The sequence below is a fragment of the Alligator sinensis genome, unplaced genomic scaffold, assembly GCF_000455745.1.
Source record: "Alligator sinensis unplaced genomic scaffold, ASM45574v1 scaffold927_1, whole genome shotgun sequence".
Lineage (NCBI taxonomy): Eukaryota > Metazoa > Chordata > Crocodylia > Alligatoridae > Alligator > Alligator sinensis.
The window spans coordinates 1,142,992-1,160,207 of NW_005842155.1; the positions used below are offsets into that span (position 1 = coordinate 1,142,992).

Sequence of the window (17,216 nt, forward strand, 5' to 3'; positions counted from 1 at the left end):
AGGATCTCTTTTTTTTTTTTAAAAGAAAGAGCAGCTCAAATTTATAACACAACAGTCCCAGTTCAGTAATAGATTTTATTGCTCAAGGAATGCTGAATTGAGCTTATCCTAATAGATTGTGCAGCTAGAAAATAGGAAATGAACCATTTTCTTTTCCACAAGTCATCACTTAAAACCTAGCCTAGTTTGATAACAATTAGAAGTTGTAAAACAGTTCATGATTGTGTAGCCCAGGGGTTTTCAACCTTTTTTGGTCAGGGTATCCCCAGCGGCTGGTCTCGAAGTGGGGAGTCTCCTGGCAGCCAGTCGACGAGTGTGGGGGGAGGGAGGGCCCAGCAGCCAGTCAACGAGTGGGGGGGGGGTCCCCCCCATGCAGCACATGCCAGCGAAACCAGAAGTGCCACCAGCAAAACCAGAAGTGCTGGCAGCTTCTCCGCACCACTGCTGCGTGCCCTGGGGCCTTCCAAAGTACCTTCCACATCTCTGGAGTGCAGTGTGTCATCTCTCACCATCTTTGTACCTAGTGCAAAGTCAATGAGAACAAAGGTCTGATATTCCTGAGGTTCTGAGCACTTCTGACATCCTATGCATATAAATTCAGTGATCATGAAATGAACTGATGTTTTCAATGCTGTTTCTAATGGATAAATGGCCACATTGCCACAATTTCAGTCCAGCTGGAGCTAAAAGATGCATTTTCTGAAAGACTCATCAGAGGCTCAAGAACAAATATGCCATGAGACTGGTCTATCTTCTCCCCACTAAGGTGGAACCTGCTAAATTAGACCTGAGGCAAGATGGTGCAGAGCAGGCCAAACTGGTTCCTGTCCTGTAGGCCAGTAAATGATTCCTATGTCTGGGACTGCTGACACAGCACTTAAAATCATTTAGAAATCTTTACAAATCTCTAGATGCATTAAATGCCCCATAGGAGGATTAAGAACTTATCTTAAACAATTTTCTCCTTGGTGCTCTCATTGAGAGACTAATTTGGGGCCTGATCCAAAGTCTATTCAGCGTAATGAAAGAATCCAATTGATCCGACTGAGCTTTGATTAAATCTTGTACGTTCAGCTTCTCTTAAAATGATGTGTACATTAGCTGTGGCTGAACTCTTGGTATGTCTACAACAAATTATTGTCATTCGTTTTCTCCTGGTTTAATTTGCATAGCGAAACTGTGTGTTGGTTGTTTTTATATAGGAAGAAACAAAAACATGTATGTGATGGAAAAAAATACTGACATTTGTTTTATATCATGTTATTCAATACAGCAAGGTCCATCTTTTTCTTACGTGAGTAACTTAGACTGTTCGATGTGTGTTTAAGGCACTGAGTGTAGATCTGCATGCTATTGTTGCACCCAAAAAAATCAGAAGTGGTTTTTGTTGGAATATATATTGTATCACATGACAAAAAGCAACAATAGCACCAAATGTTCACATGTATTGGCCCTAACTGTGTCAGGCTCCATGATAAAGGATGAGGTCTGACACATGGAGGGTTGTCTTTCAAATATCACTGTGTTCTATATGTGTGTGTTCAAATTTTTGCAGTTTGAATGAATTTTCTCACGATCCTGAAAGAGCCAATCAGCCTGAAATTTGACCATATAATTTATTAATGGAAATACTCTTTGCTTCAGGTTGAACTTTTTAGGACTGTTGTGAAATAACTGCCAAACCATCACAGTGTGTGATTGATTTGTAACTTTGGCTGCATGGTTTCCATTTGATATTGCTTACAATTCTGCATTTTCATGTAACTTGTTGAGCATTATGCATGTCTGCAAAGCTCTGCATGTTCTCCAACTTACTCCTGCAATAAGTAACAATATGAAAGGGCTCTATTTTGACTTCTGAGATGCCATCAGAGTGTTTCTTGGGATGTGAGGTAGTTTGAGAGATTCTACTCAGGCTTTCTCTCCTTTATTTGTGACTGTAGTTGGTCCTTCATTTGCCAAGCTACTGGAAATATCTCTCATTCCATTTCTTTCTATGATGGAATAAATTCAGTTCAGGCATAGGTAAGTCTTGAGGTTTTGTAAAGGTCACAGGCATACACTAGCTAACAATTAGGACTCAAAATTATATAACCATAACTGAACAATGTAGCAAGCTTGCAGTAGGAGACTATGGGTCTTCTTCCATCTTTAGAGGCCCATGGAAGGTTCTTTTTATACTAATCAGCTAATGAAGTGACTTCAGTAATATCCTATGCTTCTAATGGGTTTACACCCACTCTTGCAACAGTGGGGTTGTTATATTTGCGAAGTATTATCTAAAAGAATTGTATGGTGAAGCCCAGTAGCAGCCTTGTTCAGAGAGCATTGTCCACTCTCCACAAGTTTTTATTTGCAGGAAGTTATTTTTAACTTCAGGGTTCTTGTGTTAACTTGTTCATTTGCTAATCTCTCTTCCTCTTTCAGCTACTAGATAGGTATTTTCATAATGCAGCCTTGTTTAGACCATTAGCTACGAACTAAATATCTAATCGGCAACCCTGCCTCTCTCCACCTATCATGTACACGCGGAAGAATTTAGCAGGGAGATAATGATCAGTTGACTTTTTTTTACAGTCAAGCTTCTTTACTTTCACACAAAATGTGAGATATCTAGAATGTCTGCAGTGGTGTTTAGAACAACAGTCAGTAGCTTTATACCAAGAATAGCCTTATAAATAGAGCTTTTATGGACCGCATTTTTCTGTTGTTGGCAAATGGTCATTTTCTAAATTGCTTCCCTTAAACTCAGTCCAAATTCTGCCTTAATTACTTGTTCACATTGGTGTTAATAAAATCCTATTATTCTTCTACTTAGAAAGTTTTCTGCTTTTAGGGAACTGTTTATTTGATTGGAATTTTATACAATATTGCCTATTACTGCAGGAGAAAAAGCAAATGTTAATATAGATTTCGAACATGAAAGTAATATAGATTTAGAATGAGAACATAGCAATTCATTAGAAGCTGACATCATTGACAGAGTTATTGTTTTCAGCATTGTTTGGTCTAGGAGCAGGATTATTAAGTGCATACATGCTTTCATTGCTTGGCTTGTTTAATTATCAGTTACCATCACAGTTAACAATATAACAGCGTGTTTGTGTGTTTGCATGAGAATTCATGATTCTGTTTTGAAACAAAGTAATGCATTTCCATATTCAACCTAAATAGCCCTGCATTTAACATTATTAATAGACTCAATGAAATCTGCTTTGTAGCTTTGTGTTGCATTATATTAAAATTATTCTCGCCAAGTTTTTCTAATTACATCATCATTTGCTATCAAAGGACCTCAGTACACTAACTTGGAAAAATATCTCAGCAGGTTCCTCTAGAGGCATCGTTCTTCCTTGTAATATATTAAAAAAAAATTTAATTGTCACCGACTGGCCCTTATCATTAAGTCAAACCAGAAGTACTGATAAAAAGACGTAACCAACACTGCTGGGAAAAGGTCTTGTATATAGAACATTAGTACACTGAACTGCACCATTTTATAAACACAATGATTAGCAGAGTAATGGAACCAAACCCACATTAAGTGCATTAATAAGCAATAGTATGTTTAAAAGCTTCAATCAACATCATTTGAGATTTTTTCTCTAGGGTACACAGTTGCTGTTTTTCAGTTAAATAATTACTGAGTTCCGGGTTAACTGAGTCTGAATTAATTTTAGGGTGAGCTGGAAAAACAGCTTCTACAGGCAAACCCTATTCTTGAAGCTTTTGGAAATGCCAAAACTGTGAAGAATGACAACTCCTCCAGATTTGTAAGTAGCAGAAATGCTCTCCATGTGCATGCATATGTGTGTGAGTGGTACAATAGTTGTCAGTAGCATCCTGTAAAAACAAATGTGCAGATGGTTGCAATACTTCTACAATAAGTGTCTTTAAATAAAGAGATTTCCCCATAATTACCCACTTAAGATATTGTTTAGTATTTCTCTCTGAATCATTAATTTGTTTTTTTAGAAGAGAACAAAACAAATTCAAACTTGGCTGTGCTGTTGTCTCCACAAGTTTTAGCAGCGCATGCACATGGCCTCCCTGAGGCAACCACCAGAGCTTGTTGGTTTAATATCCACCTCCAGAACATTTGCAAACCAAATCTGTACTTCTTTTTTCTTCACACAAGATGATGATCTGTAGTTGAGCATGACGGTTATGTAGCAGGAGTGGTTAGCACATGAAATTAATAACTACAGAACAGAAAAAGGGTACATAATCAGACATTTTGCACTTGATAGTATAGACGGCAATGTTGTTTTTAAAAGCTTGCAGTATTGCCTAAATCTGCTGTTGGTGAAGTGACTTCAGTATGGGGCAGTTAAAGCACACTGAGCACTTTTGAAAATTGCACTTATGGAATATATTAGTTTCAACATTAAATGTTAACAAGAAAAAATATAACTCACTTGTATAATTTCTCGACTCTGCTATAGTCTGCTATATTTATTTAAACCTTGCAATCTAAGTCCTAACATGACCATCTTAATCCCCAGTTCTGCAAATGGGTCTGTACTGGCTGACCCAATGACTTTAAAATGATTATATCCATGTACCAGGATTCACTCAAATGGAGCCAATTGCAGGATTGATTCTTCCTGTATATGTTCTGTATATTAATCCTCAAATCCCTTTAAATGTTGATTTAACTAGCCCAGCCTGTAAAAGGTCCATGGACTTCCTATGTTCTGCTGCTACAGAAGAAATTTCTGATTTGTTGATAGATGTCCTTTCTCTTTGCTGGCAACAAAGTTGCCTTATTAGGCAGTCCAAATTACCCATGTGTCTAGAACAGAAAGGTCTTGACTGTCCATATTTGAGCTCTTGGGATTTAATCCAAGTCCCACTAAAGTCAATAGAAAACTTTAACTAAGAAGCATAGCCTAAGACTCATTTTTAAAAGTGCCTTGTATATAAAATTATATATATATTCGCATATGTATATATACATTTGGTTGAAACTATATGACTTAAGTTTACCCAACCTGCTTTTTTTGGTAAAATTACTATTTGATGAACATATTTTGTGCTCAGTGCTCTTCCCAGTGGAAAGACTCCCCACCAAGTCACCAATCCCAGGCTGCGCAAAAGCATTAGTCAAGCTTAGGACTGAGTCCTTTTGTCTTGCACCAAAACGAGTAATTTTTTTAGAAGCAGCAAGAGCTTGTTGCCGAGAGTGGTTCTGCCTGAGTCTTCAGCTGCACAGCATCCAGTCACAAAGCTGCTTTGGTTTAAAATTGTTCATAGTTTCCATGGCAGACCAATCTAATCTCCTTGTATATGTAATATTATCACAGCTGCCAAATTAGCCAACACACCAGGGATTAAGCCAGCGACATCCAGTGCTAAAATACAAGCTGCACAGTTTGAGGTGAAGGACCAGAACTCTGTACATGGGACTTTAACAGACTCTCTGGTTTAGGCACAGAGAGAGAGCTGTGATATGTACTCCACATCACAATATGTTTTTATTATTTCAATTGCCCTGAGATAATAGGTACCAAAATACTTATACTGTAAATACTTATAAGAAAACCAAATTATAAAATGATAGGGAATCCCACCATCATCCACCCCCAGGCAAAAAAACATTCTTCGCCCACATGCCCAAGATTTACAACAGGCCAGATTATTGTCATCTCAATCTGCCTCCTTTCAGTCTGCTGGGGTGGCATAGGTGCTAACAGGCCAGAGGTCACCAGTGTGAGGCCCTAGCAGAAGCACTCATGGCATGGCCCTGCCAGATTCCAACAAATCTATGACTTCTGCTAAATACCTCTTCACAAGGACACAAAAAAGGAAGGGATAAGGCCACAGATTTGGGGGGTGGGGGGAAGGCAGGAAACAGGTGAAAGCAGGCTGTGTCATTCAGTCTCATCACTGGTGCTGGATAAAGCCAGGTAGAAATATAAGATCTTTAGCCACATGCAAGGCTGGTGTGATAAGTGGACTGGCTGCTGAGTATGATCCAGCAGGGAGTGATCTCTCTCTTTCAAGGTGTCCAGATGAAACCTTCAGGGGCAAATCTCTGCAGGGAGAATCTCTTAGAAGCTCACTTTCCTTCAGCCCTCTCCCAAGCGGTTTACTGCATGACATAATGTGACTTTTAAAATATGCTAAACAACACAACAAAGAAACAGTCCAAGCTGTGTCCTTTTCTCATTGATAGGGCAAGTTCATCCGCATTAACTTTGATGTTACTGGCTATATAGTCGGAGCAAACATAGAAACTTGTATCCTTTTCAGTGAGCTGCACTGGTAAGTAATGAGGGCAAGCGCAAAGGAGTAGTATAAACAAGCTCTGCATCATGTCTAAGAAAGGCAAATACCACTGCAGCTGGTATAAACAGAGGGAGGGAAGTGGCTCCATTTATGCTGATACCAGTTTCTCAGTTTGTCTTGCTCTCATGTTTATGTATTCTGTTCAGACTCATCACGGTCTATTTTCTTCCTTATAGGACAGACTGCACCCCTCCCCATACAAAGCGTTGCTGTTACTAACAGCATATCCTGGCCAATCAGAGTCCCAGTCAACTGATGCACATAATAATACATTAGTAAGAGAGTCCTGTGGGTTAAGACTAGGGTGACCATATGTCCCAGATTGACCGGGACAGTCAGTCCCAGATTTTGCAAGCCATCTGGGCTTCCCAGCCATTGGTTTAAATTGAAGCTAAAGTCCTGGATTTGGCAACTGCTGCCTGCAGTGCCCAGCTGGGCTCCTGCTAGGTGGAAGTGGAGGGATGGAGGGGTCTGGGCACCACTTCTGCCTGAAATGGGGATCAGCTGAAGTGGGGCAGGGCAGGCCAGGAAAGGGGGCCAGGGCTGGGGCTTGGGCACCTGCGTGGGTGAGCCAGGATGTGTCTTGCTGCTGTGGCTTCTGCCAAGGCCCAGGCTGTGCATGGTGATCCCAGGTGGCTGGTGGTGGAGTGAACAGGGGATGCTCCTAGCCGGGTCCAGCCATAGGCCTCCTAATTGTTCTGCCCCACCGTCAGGACTTCTGGGAGCCACAGGGTTGGGAGGGTGCATATGTGCATGTGCGCACATGTGTGTACGCGCATTGTGTTTTTCTGATTAGCCCTGCTCCTGGGATGCATTGGAGGGGGGGGTACATGCATGCATGGCTCCCATTCCAGATTTCCCTAAAATTATTATGGTCACCCTAGTTAAGACCACACTTGGATGTGGGAGCCATACATTCACTTTTAGCTGTGCCTCAGGGTGTCCTCAGGCAGGTAGCTTCATCTCCCTGTGTCTTAGTTTCCCGTATCTAGAACAGAGCTTATATTTCCCAACTTCTCAGTGCTATTTGTGAAATGTCTAGGCACCATGGTGGTGAGGCCAGGTAACAAATAGATAGATTCAAAGAAAGCACAGATAATAGTCCATTATGGAGACAATTCATACAACGCCTAGTTTAGCAGGGTCCCAGTCCACAACTGAGGCGCTGATCCCCACATACTATCCCAAAGCAAATAGTACCTGATACGATGGATTTACTTTTTCTTCAGAGAAATTAGGGTATGAAAGCACTATTATGTCTCATATATCTATCAGGCAAGATTTCCTGTCTTGGACAGTTTTTCTTTTGTGTATGTGTGCTGCAAAAAAAACTCGTCAGGGCTGCTTTGTCCTTGGTTCTCAGAGCAGCACTAGAAAGATGCAAACATTTTGTCCCTGGAAGGCACTAGATTGCACCAAACACTGGACATTTGCAAACAGTTTTTGAGGGCTGGATGCTTCAGACCTCCCACATATCTCTTCTTCATTCTCCATTTCAAATGACCCACACTGAATGCTGTGCTATATGCCAATACGCTCAGTGTATTTTTTCAGGAAAAGCATGTAAACATCTCCAGTAAAATGTAATGTAACACAGGTTTGTTTGCAAAGTATGGTGGCCTCTCTCTTTCCTTATGCTTATGAGAAACTGTTTTGTTTTAAAGGAAAAACAAATACATGGTTAGATTAAGTGCTTTGCTCCTTTTCTTTGCAATATATTCAATCCAATAGATGAAGGTTTATGACAGGCTCTGGAGACAACATTTCTCTGTCGAATATAGAATCAACAGCATTTCACAAAGCTGAAACAGTTTATTAGACACAGCTTTCTTCCCCTTGTTTCTGAGGCAAGTTATACTAAAGGACAGAGAAAATGTTGGCAGCTTGAAAAAATATGGTTTAAGAACTAAAACTGCTTCTGTTCCCACTGAGCCCCAGGATGCAAGATGAAGGACTTAAAAGCACTGATATGGCAACATTTTTGCAATGAAATGCTTGCTGAGTGGGGAGGCATATTTATATTATTGCCAGCTCTAATTTTAGCAGGTTGGGTAATCATTTAAAGGTAATGAACAATATATTTTACTTGTATATCTAAAATGCTGGTCTAGAAAGTGATACTTCTGGGCAGGCGTTAGGATGACTAGACACAGGAGTTGATGCTGAAAAAGAAAATTAGGATATGATTCTGCAATGTGTTTCACTTGAGGAAGGAGGATATCACAGCATGACCTGACAGGTATCATATAACCTATTTAGATAGACGTAATTCTGCAAATACTTAGGTCCACCTGTAACATCTACCAACTAAATTAACAGCATTTATCATACAGCAAAAGATGTGATATGGGATTGTTGTACTAACTAAACACAGTATTACCCAATGGTAGTAATACTGTACTGTGAATGATACAACTAAGCAATAAGCATTGTGCCTGGTATTAAGTGACTGCTGAAGCAAGTGTTTGTTCATGTTAGACAGAGACAACAAATATCTGACAGGTGCTCCTAAAGGTGCTACTGCAGGTGGTTTTATGAGGATGTGCTAACTGAAATATGCTGTTCAGATTTTCTTTAACATAAATGACAAATAGATTTGCTGGAAAAGTCCCGTGCTATTCGCCAGGCTAGAGATGAGCGGACGTTTCATATCTTTTACTACTTGCTCGCGGGAGCTTCTGAACAAATGAAAAGTAAGTTTCTTGCTAATGATCTTAGTTTAAATTGGACAATCTGAGCTTAGTTGCTAATGACTCAGTTAGATAATTGATCTTAATTCCTCCATTTGTAATGTCATTCAGTCCTTGCTATGCATAACTACTTCCTTGGCTAATCTAAACAATTCCACTTATATTAAATTTATAGAAAACACCTCATTTTATGTGCATCTGTTCATTACTGGTGGTTTGCAGTTCAACAGTTACCCCAGAGGGAAGCAAAGAAGGTGCAAATTCCTAGGGATAAAAAGGCTAAATAAAATTGTGGAATTTTCATCAGAAAATGCATCAAATGAGAAAAAGTTTGATGAGAACCTAGACTGTCTACAGAGTGCAAAGTGCCTTATAGCATGTGATGTAAATGAAGCTATAAGGTTCATTCCAGCAGCTAAGAGTTGCTAGGATATAAGTAGGCTTTAGGCCTCCCACTCTTATAGGCAACTATCAGCTTATATTGTTCAAAAATGTCTCCTAAATGTAGGCACAGAAAACTTGAGGCATCCAAAAATCACTAGTCAATTTTGAAAAGTTAGTCTGTCATGCAAGTACAGCTAATGTCCCTTACATGAAGGGAAACCTCAGTTGGCCAGACCACTGATTTTTGTCTTTGTTGGATCAATGGAAAAGACTTAATTGTCCAGAGAGTTGAAGACTTAACCAGACTGAACACTCTGGTCAATCAAAGCTGACGCCATTCACTAGAAATCTAGTTGTTGTTGGGGTTTGTTTTTTCTTTTTTCTTACCCTTAAATCATTTTTCTTCCAACTTTTAGGTGAATTATTGCTTGAAGGTTTCAACAACTATACCTTTTTATCTAATGGCTATGTGCCTATTCCTTCTCAGCAAGATGATGAGATGTTCCAAGAAACCTTGGAAGCTATGGCAATTATGGGTTTCAATGAAGAGGAGCAGACTGGTAAGAATTGGTAGTAAGCTGTAAATCAAGTAAATGACCTACAGCATCAATTTATAGCACCGAGAAAAATTGGCAGTAGCATAACTAGGGGTGGGAGAAAGGAGCATCTGCCCCAGGCAACAAGTTAAGAGGGGTACTGATATCACCCACCCCCCACTGAAAAGGATCAGAGTGAGGCAAACATGGCACATCTTTGAAAATCCTAGGGTTAAATTGGCAAGAGCCTGGCTTATCATTCAGTTGTAAGATGTTGAAAATTTACTATGTGCATTAGAATTTGAGCAAATAACTCTGATGTTATAGTTCTTTATAATGCACAAGATAAGTACCAATATACTGAACAGTGCAGTGTAGCAATTTAAATGTGGCTCGACTGAAATCATTTCTACAAATGTTTTCAGTCTGTTTTACTGATTAATTACAAAGGGGTTTTTTTCATCAATCTTATAAATTATGAGTCCCAGGAAAGCTGCTTGTAGAAGGAACATCACATGAATTCCAAACCCTTGTGAATTCCAGACAATCAGTACAGTTGTCAGCATGCACTAGTATTATAACAATTAGCCCTTTGAAAAGTAACACATGGCTATTAAATGAGAGACTTTTTAAGCATTCTTGCCAAGAGACTACATACATGCTCAGTACAGGTGGCTGAATTCAGGCCAGATCTAACAGTATTAATGACCATTTAAAGCTAATTTTAGATGCTTTCTAGCAATGATGACCAAGAAGAAAGTTGCAGAATGTTATGATTTAATTCTGAAAGTAATGGGCCTGTTTTGAACAGTTAATATGTGTATTTGTAGATTCAGGGCAGAGGAAAACAACTTAGAACTGATTTCAGAATACATGCCTGGCAGATGTGAATTGAATAACTCTAGCAACTCTTGCTTTTCATATGAACATATTTGTGTGTGTGTGTGTGTGTGTGTGTGTGTGTGTGTGTCCTGATAGTCTGAATTTTCATGCTTGAGGTGACACCTACTGGCCAGAATAATGAGGATCTTGTCACTTGACCATGTCAATCAAAAACTGAGTCTGTGGGTACTATGAAGTGCAGAGCATCATTAGCTTCCACTGGCTTAATCAGTAATTGAAGATGATAACCCTGTTGAGAGAAAATGTTGCACCTTGCTGGATTGGGGCATAAATTCTGGCCTCAGCCAATTCCATTCAAATTTAGGAGGGGGATTGATGTTTGTACTGCTTCTTGGCATTGATGGAATTTTCTGAGTTAGCACCTTGTTTTGAACCCTAAAATATTAATCTACTAAAGACTCAATATTCTCCTGTACAAGCATATTAAAAGAATCAGCTCCCTGAAATACAACCCAGTTTATGAAGTGACAGTATACTTTAGTATATGAAGTAATGCAGTATTATGTTAATGCAGAGATCCTGAAAAGACATGCACAAGTAAAGTTAAACATGTACATAAGTCTTTCCAAGAATAGCGTCTTAAATTGCTACAAAAATATTTTACACTGAAAATAGTTTGCAAATACTTTTGATTTTAAAAGTAGGTTTAAGACTGTTACTATGCATACTGTACATTTCTAAACTGTGCAAGAGTACTATCAGAAAGGTCCATTGATAGCTGACTGATCAAATGGTTCTGGATGTTATTCCTTATTTCTGGATGTTAAAATGCATTCAAAGTCATCTATAGATGTATTAACTATTTTCATAACCAGGGATGACATGTAGGGAGTGCATGCGGGTGCATGTACACCCCCTGAGCATGGTGGTGCACCCCTGCCAACACTGCCAGCAGCGCCTGCGGGCGGTCGCCACTCGCCACCCTGCCACCAACATTGCCAGCGGAGTCTGCGGGCGGTCAGCAATACCTGCTGGCCGATGACATCACTGCCGGTGGCACCTGCAGGTGGTCACTGACCCCTACTCACCACCTCTCACCACTGACAGTGCTGGCGGCATCTGCGGAAGCTCACCGCCGCCATGCTCCCACCGCTGCCACTGCGCTCCTGCCACCGCCACCGCAGCTGTGCCCTCCTAGCTGCTGGGGGCACATGCTGTTCATGTTCATAACATTACTTCTCTATTTAGTCACTTGCCTTAACTGTACATTTGGTGTTTTCCCCATATTATTCTGAAAGAGAAAGTCCATGAGATATAATCTTAGTTAAAATGTGGCCTGCCTTACAAAATAGCTCAGATCTGTTTTGGTTTTATATCTAGTGCTTATATTGTTGGAACTAAGTCCCAATCTTCTACTCTTTAAATTTTCATTATTTATTTTGCAGCTATGCTGAAAGTGGTTTCATCTGTCCTGCAATTGGGCAATATTGTTTTCAAGAAAGAGAGGAATACAGATCAAGCTTCTATGCCAGACAACACTGGTATATTTTTTCTTTGATTATCAATAAAATGACTGTTAAGTAAATGCATTTCTTATCAATTTCATTCGTGACTTCCACTGATCCATTAGTTATTGAGAGATTCCATGCTTTAAATCAGCCAAATTAATGTTTATCTTATCTAGTGATCTTGAGTTCAGAAATTGCAAAATAATCCGTGTGTTTCTGGTATTGTGAAGGATACCTGTGGAATCACTTTTGCACATTCATAATGGAGATATTGTAATGGAAAGGATTAATTAGTTACATACTGGTTATACTGCTAGCATTTCATATTTGTTAACCCAGCAAGAAGAAAATGCATTGTGAAATGAAATTTTGCTCTTTTCATTGTAGCTGCCCAAAAAGTATGCCACCTGATGGGTATTAATGTGACAGATTTCACGAGGGCAATCCTCACACCACGCATCAAGGTTGGACGGGATGTTGTTCAGAAAGCTCAGACCAAAGAGCAGGTATCGATTTGTTGAATGATACTAATGTTCGTTTTTTAAAAACAATGATGATAGTTGAAAGGACAGCCCTCTCCGTGCCCCACTTATTGTTCATTCAGAAATTAGCATCTGATTTTGATTGCTTCATTCATTTCATTTTCTCACCTTGCCCCTAACAGGCAGATTTTGCAGTGGAGGCTTTAGCCAAGGCAAAATATGAACGTCTTTTCCATTGGATTCTTGCTCGTGTAAACAAAGCTCTGGATAAAACAAGAAGACAAGGAGCCTCCTTCTTGGGCATCCTTGATATTGCTGGATTTGAGATTTTTGAGGTATGCACTGTTGGACACAAGGGGAACTCTTTAACTTCATGCTCATTGTCTATTCAGTCTGTTCATTTAGTTAATTTATTTCTCTCTATTTTTCTAAATGTCTGAGAGGCTGATCCTACACTAAGAACCAAGTGGACAAGACCCCTACAGGGTCAGTGAGTCCATTGGCTTCCATCACCTCTTCTGTTGTCAAAGGAAGACTGAGATTTTAGCCAGCATGATAGATCTGTATGGGCTGGGAATACACTTAGCACTTGGCATTTGTAAACACCTAATTTGAGTGTATAGACATAGGAAGAGCACAGACTTCTGCTTTTTCAGTGATGAAGAACTGTATATACAGAAATGCTGGCAATTACATGCAGAATTGAAAAAAAAACAAAAAAAAAAAAACTTTCTTGTTCATGGTTAACCTACTGAATAAAAGGTTTTCCTTTTTTTTTCCAAAGAAAGCCCAAACCAGGTTACTAGAATTTATTCTGCTGCTAAATGAATGATCATTGCTAGGAAAAGAAATAAAAGATTCTACATTTCTTTATATTATCCAAATTGTACATATCTTTTTAAGGTTAGTAATTCAATCATTTTGCCTTGTTTTCAGATCAATTCTTTTGAGCAGTTGTGCATCAATTACACTAATGAGAAACTTCAGCAGCTTTTCAATCATACAATGTTCATACTGGAGCAAGAGGAATATCAGCGGGAGGGTATTGAATGGAATTTCATTGATTTTGGCCTTGATCTGCAACCCTGCATTGAGCTGATTGAAAGACCAGTAAGTTTCCATGTGTATAGGAGGGATACTGTATAGACAGCTGTGACGAGGCAAACTTCCAGGCCCAATCTCAATTTCGATCCACCTCCTGTTTATGGGCAAACTGCCTGCCTTGCTTGTCTGCCATGCCTTATTGTAATTTAATTGAGGTGTTAATTAGGAATGAAGGGTGCCCTTTGAGCACCCAGTGTTAGAGGGCGATATGTACATGCTCCAACCTCCCCTTTTACGACCTCCCGTGCCTCACAGATAACACACACAGTCTGGTAGTACTCCAGCTTGAGGCTGGGCCAGACTCAGTACAGAGTTAGGTCTCTGTCTTACCACCCTGTTCTGGGTCACACTCACATCACCCCTCTCTCATCAGGGCCTCTTCCACTCTACCTGCTCTCAGCAGGCCTTTTCCACACCACCCATCCTGGGACTCTTTCACACTGCCTTTGCTCCCATGACCCCATAGGGCCATTGGGCTTAACTCTTTGCCCCTTGGCCAGCCCTGGCACAGCCTTTTGAGTCTCTCCCATGACCCTCATCTGAGTGGTGGCTGGTCAATTATCAAACTCTGGGCCAGCTTCGCCCCTAGCCCCTCACTAGGCTTCACGCTTTTCTTGCCCCTTCCTTGGGGCTCCCTCTCTGCCCTCTCACTAGGGCTTTGCCTCCTCTTTGGAGTTACCTCTCTGCCCTCTCATTAAGGCTTGGGGTCCTCCACCCCTGCAGGCTCAGGTGCCTTCTCACAGCGTACCTGGCCCACCTCACCAGGGTCCTCCACCCCTTTAGGGCTCAGGAGCTTCAACTACCTAGCCTGGCCCCTCCCCGTCCCCCCTTTGCTCACATACTACCCACCAGGTGGTGGGGGCTAGGGTCATTAAGGCTCCCTGACCTGCCTTTCACTGTGGAGGTTTGCGGTCCTGGTATTTAGATGGCACTGCCCCACCACAGGCAGTCCCACCAGGCCTCTCTACCTCCCAGTTTTAGGTCATGCCCAGGACCCGGGGCCTCCAGCCATCGCCATAGCCCCTTCCCTTACCTCCAAGCTGTTCCTGGAGCAGTAACTCAGCCAGGTGATGTTTCTCCCTTGCTGGCTGGCAGTAAACTGCTGCTCCAGCCTTGAGAGTGGGTATTAAAATGGCCACCCTAATCAGGCACCTGCTGGCTGCCTGCTCCAGCCCTTAAAGGGACAGAGCACCGCAGCTGCTCTGTCACAGCAGCATAGGGGCTTCATGCAATCCAACAAGCAGCTTGTATAAGATTTTTGGGATCCATTGCTGTATGGCCAGTTTAAGAACATGGAGGAAATAGAAGATGGAGTTATTTTATTGCAATGATTGACTTGTTTATGCTGATATACTGCTGCTCACTTTACAGAACAACCCTCCTGGTGTCCTGGCTCTCCTGGATGAAGAGTGCTGGTTCCCAAAAGCCACGGACACATCCTTTGTAGAGAAACTCTGTCAAGAACAAGGCAACCATACCAAATTCCAGAAACCCAAACAACTCAAAGATAAAACAGAGTTCTCCATAATCCACTATGCAGGAAAGGTATTGGATACGACTAAACTATTTCACTATTACAGCTTTTAATTCTAATGCTCAAATGGTAAAAAGTACAGCCAAGATTAAAAAGATTGGCAAGAAATGGAATCGAAGTCCTTGAATTGATTAAGAGTAGCTGGAGTAAAACGTAGCATAGAGACTGGTATTTTCTTAAACATTCCCTGTTGCCCTAACTCAGCTGAAGTTAAGGCAACAATGAAACCCATTAGAGCAGAATTATTCAGTGGTGAGTACTCTGAAAATCACAAGACAGTACAGATTCCCTGATAGGAATAAGGCTGCAGGACTGTCACCCTGAAAAGCCAATCGCATGTATAGTGGGCATTTCATGCTGTTTTTGTTATTCATTAGCTGAGCTGCAGTAGTGCCAGATCAGGACCATCACTATTGAAATTTTTCACTGAGCATAGATTTCTAAATCAGTGATATTTTCTAAAGGTTAACTACGATGCGAGTGCCTGGCTTACGAAGAACATGGATCCATTAAATGACAATGTGACTTCTTTGCTCAACCAGTCTTCAGACAAATTTGTAGCAGATCTTTGGAAAGATGGTATGAATCTGAATTCTAAACTTGTAATATGGTATGGATGGCTCAGGATCATTCTTTGGAAAACAATTCTGATTGCTTTTCATCCCAGGTACAGGACAAGGCAACAAAATAGAAAGGATAGAAGTGACCAAGCCATTAACATCCTATTCCCCAACCTTTTAAAATTCTACAAAATAAACTTGTGGAAAGTATTTTAAACAGAAACCAATCAATTTCTTCCTTAAAAATAACATTTAAAAATATCAAGATGAAGATACAGCATTCAAGTGTTGCTGAGTATATCACATTAGGGAGTTTATTCAATTTAAGTTATTTTTGCTGTTTAAAAATGATTGTGTGCAATCTGTGTGGTCATCGCCAATGAAGTATAGTTTAAACTACATTTGAGTGGGCCAAGGAAGAATGTGTGTGTGTGTGTGTGTGTGAGAGAAAGACAACGTAGTACTTTAAAACCAAACAAATTACACAAATGTAAGATTTTAATGTATTATTATTAAACAGCAATAATATGTAAATAGCAGAACCCTGTTTTTTTTTCTGACTAGCGTAGGAAAGAACCTCTGGATTTTCAGGGGAGGTGACTCTGAAGGTTTTGAAGGAGTATGGCTCAGTGGATAGTATACTAGGGTGGGAGTCAAAAGTGTGGCTTCATTTCCTCATTCTGGCATTGACTTACTGGACAACCAGTTTCTTGACATATAGGCCTTGTGAGAGAGGATCAATTAGATCAGACTGAAGTAGTGTATGTATCCTCTACATTGACTCTGCATTCAGAAGCACTTTTTTCTGTTGTCTGGTACTGACAACAACATTTTCAATGCTGACACAGAAGCAGCTCACTAAATAGGTCTTATGATTATAATCTTTTCTACTGCAGTTACTACTATTGTTAATTCTCATTCCTGTAGTGCCATCAAAATACTATATTTTTACTTTATGTTAGATCTTAACAGAACATGCAGAACAGCTACTGTCAGAAATAATGAACTTTGAAGACAGTTCATGGGAGAGGTTCCATTCATATTTGCTTTTTCATTTCAGTTGACCGCATAGTGGGCCTGGACCAGATGGCAAAGGTGACTGAAAGTACCCTTCCTAGTGCTTCAAAAGCCAAGAAGGGCATGTTCCGTACTGTTGGGCAACTGTACAAGGAGCAGCTGACTAAGTTGATGACCACCCTAAGAAACACGAATCCAAACTTCGTCCGCTGTATCATTCCAAATCATGAAAAAAGGGTAAATAACTAATGCTGAAGTTTTCAAATT

At 40.4% G+C, this 17,216-nt stretch overlaps 1 protein-coding gene across 3 annotated transcripts in view; it reads left to right on the forward strand.

The window, feature by feature from the left end:
• MYH11 (myosin heavy chain 11) overlaps nucleotides 1–17,216 on the forward strand; it is a 95,789-nt gene that overhangs the window by 46,867 nt on the left and 31,706 nt on the right. For 2 of the 3 annotated variants that reach the window (XM_025206429.1, XM_025206428.1), the window contains exons 6-17: nucleotides 1,274–1,294; nucleotides 3,681–3,773; nucleotides 6,179–6,242; nucleotides 8,886–8,984; nucleotides 9,782–9,925; nucleotides 12,190–12,285; nucleotides 12,640–12,758; nucleotides 12,917–13,069; nucleotides 13,671–13,844; nucleotides 15,210–15,383; nucleotides 15,837–15,951; nucleotides 16,993–17,186. In XM_025206429.1, coding sequence (XP_025062214.1) covers nucleotides 1,274–1,294; nucleotides 3,681–3,773; nucleotides 6,179–6,242; nucleotides 8,886–8,984; nucleotides 9,782–9,925; nucleotides 12,190–12,285; nucleotides 12,640–12,758; nucleotides 12,917–13,069; nucleotides 13,671–13,844; nucleotides 15,210–15,383; nucleotides 15,837–15,951; nucleotides 16,993–17,186 — 1,446 coding nt within the window. The remainder of the gene's footprint in view (nucleotides 1–1,273; nucleotides 1,295–3,680; nucleotides 3,774–6,178; nucleotides 6,243–8,885; nucleotides 8,985–9,781; nucleotides 9,926–12,189; nucleotides 12,286–12,639; nucleotides 12,759–12,916; nucleotides 13,070–13,670; nucleotides 13,845–15,209; nucleotides 15,384–15,836; nucleotides 15,952–16,992; nucleotides 17,187–17,216) is intronic. The other variant, XM_006025582.3, reaches the window with a different exon arrangement.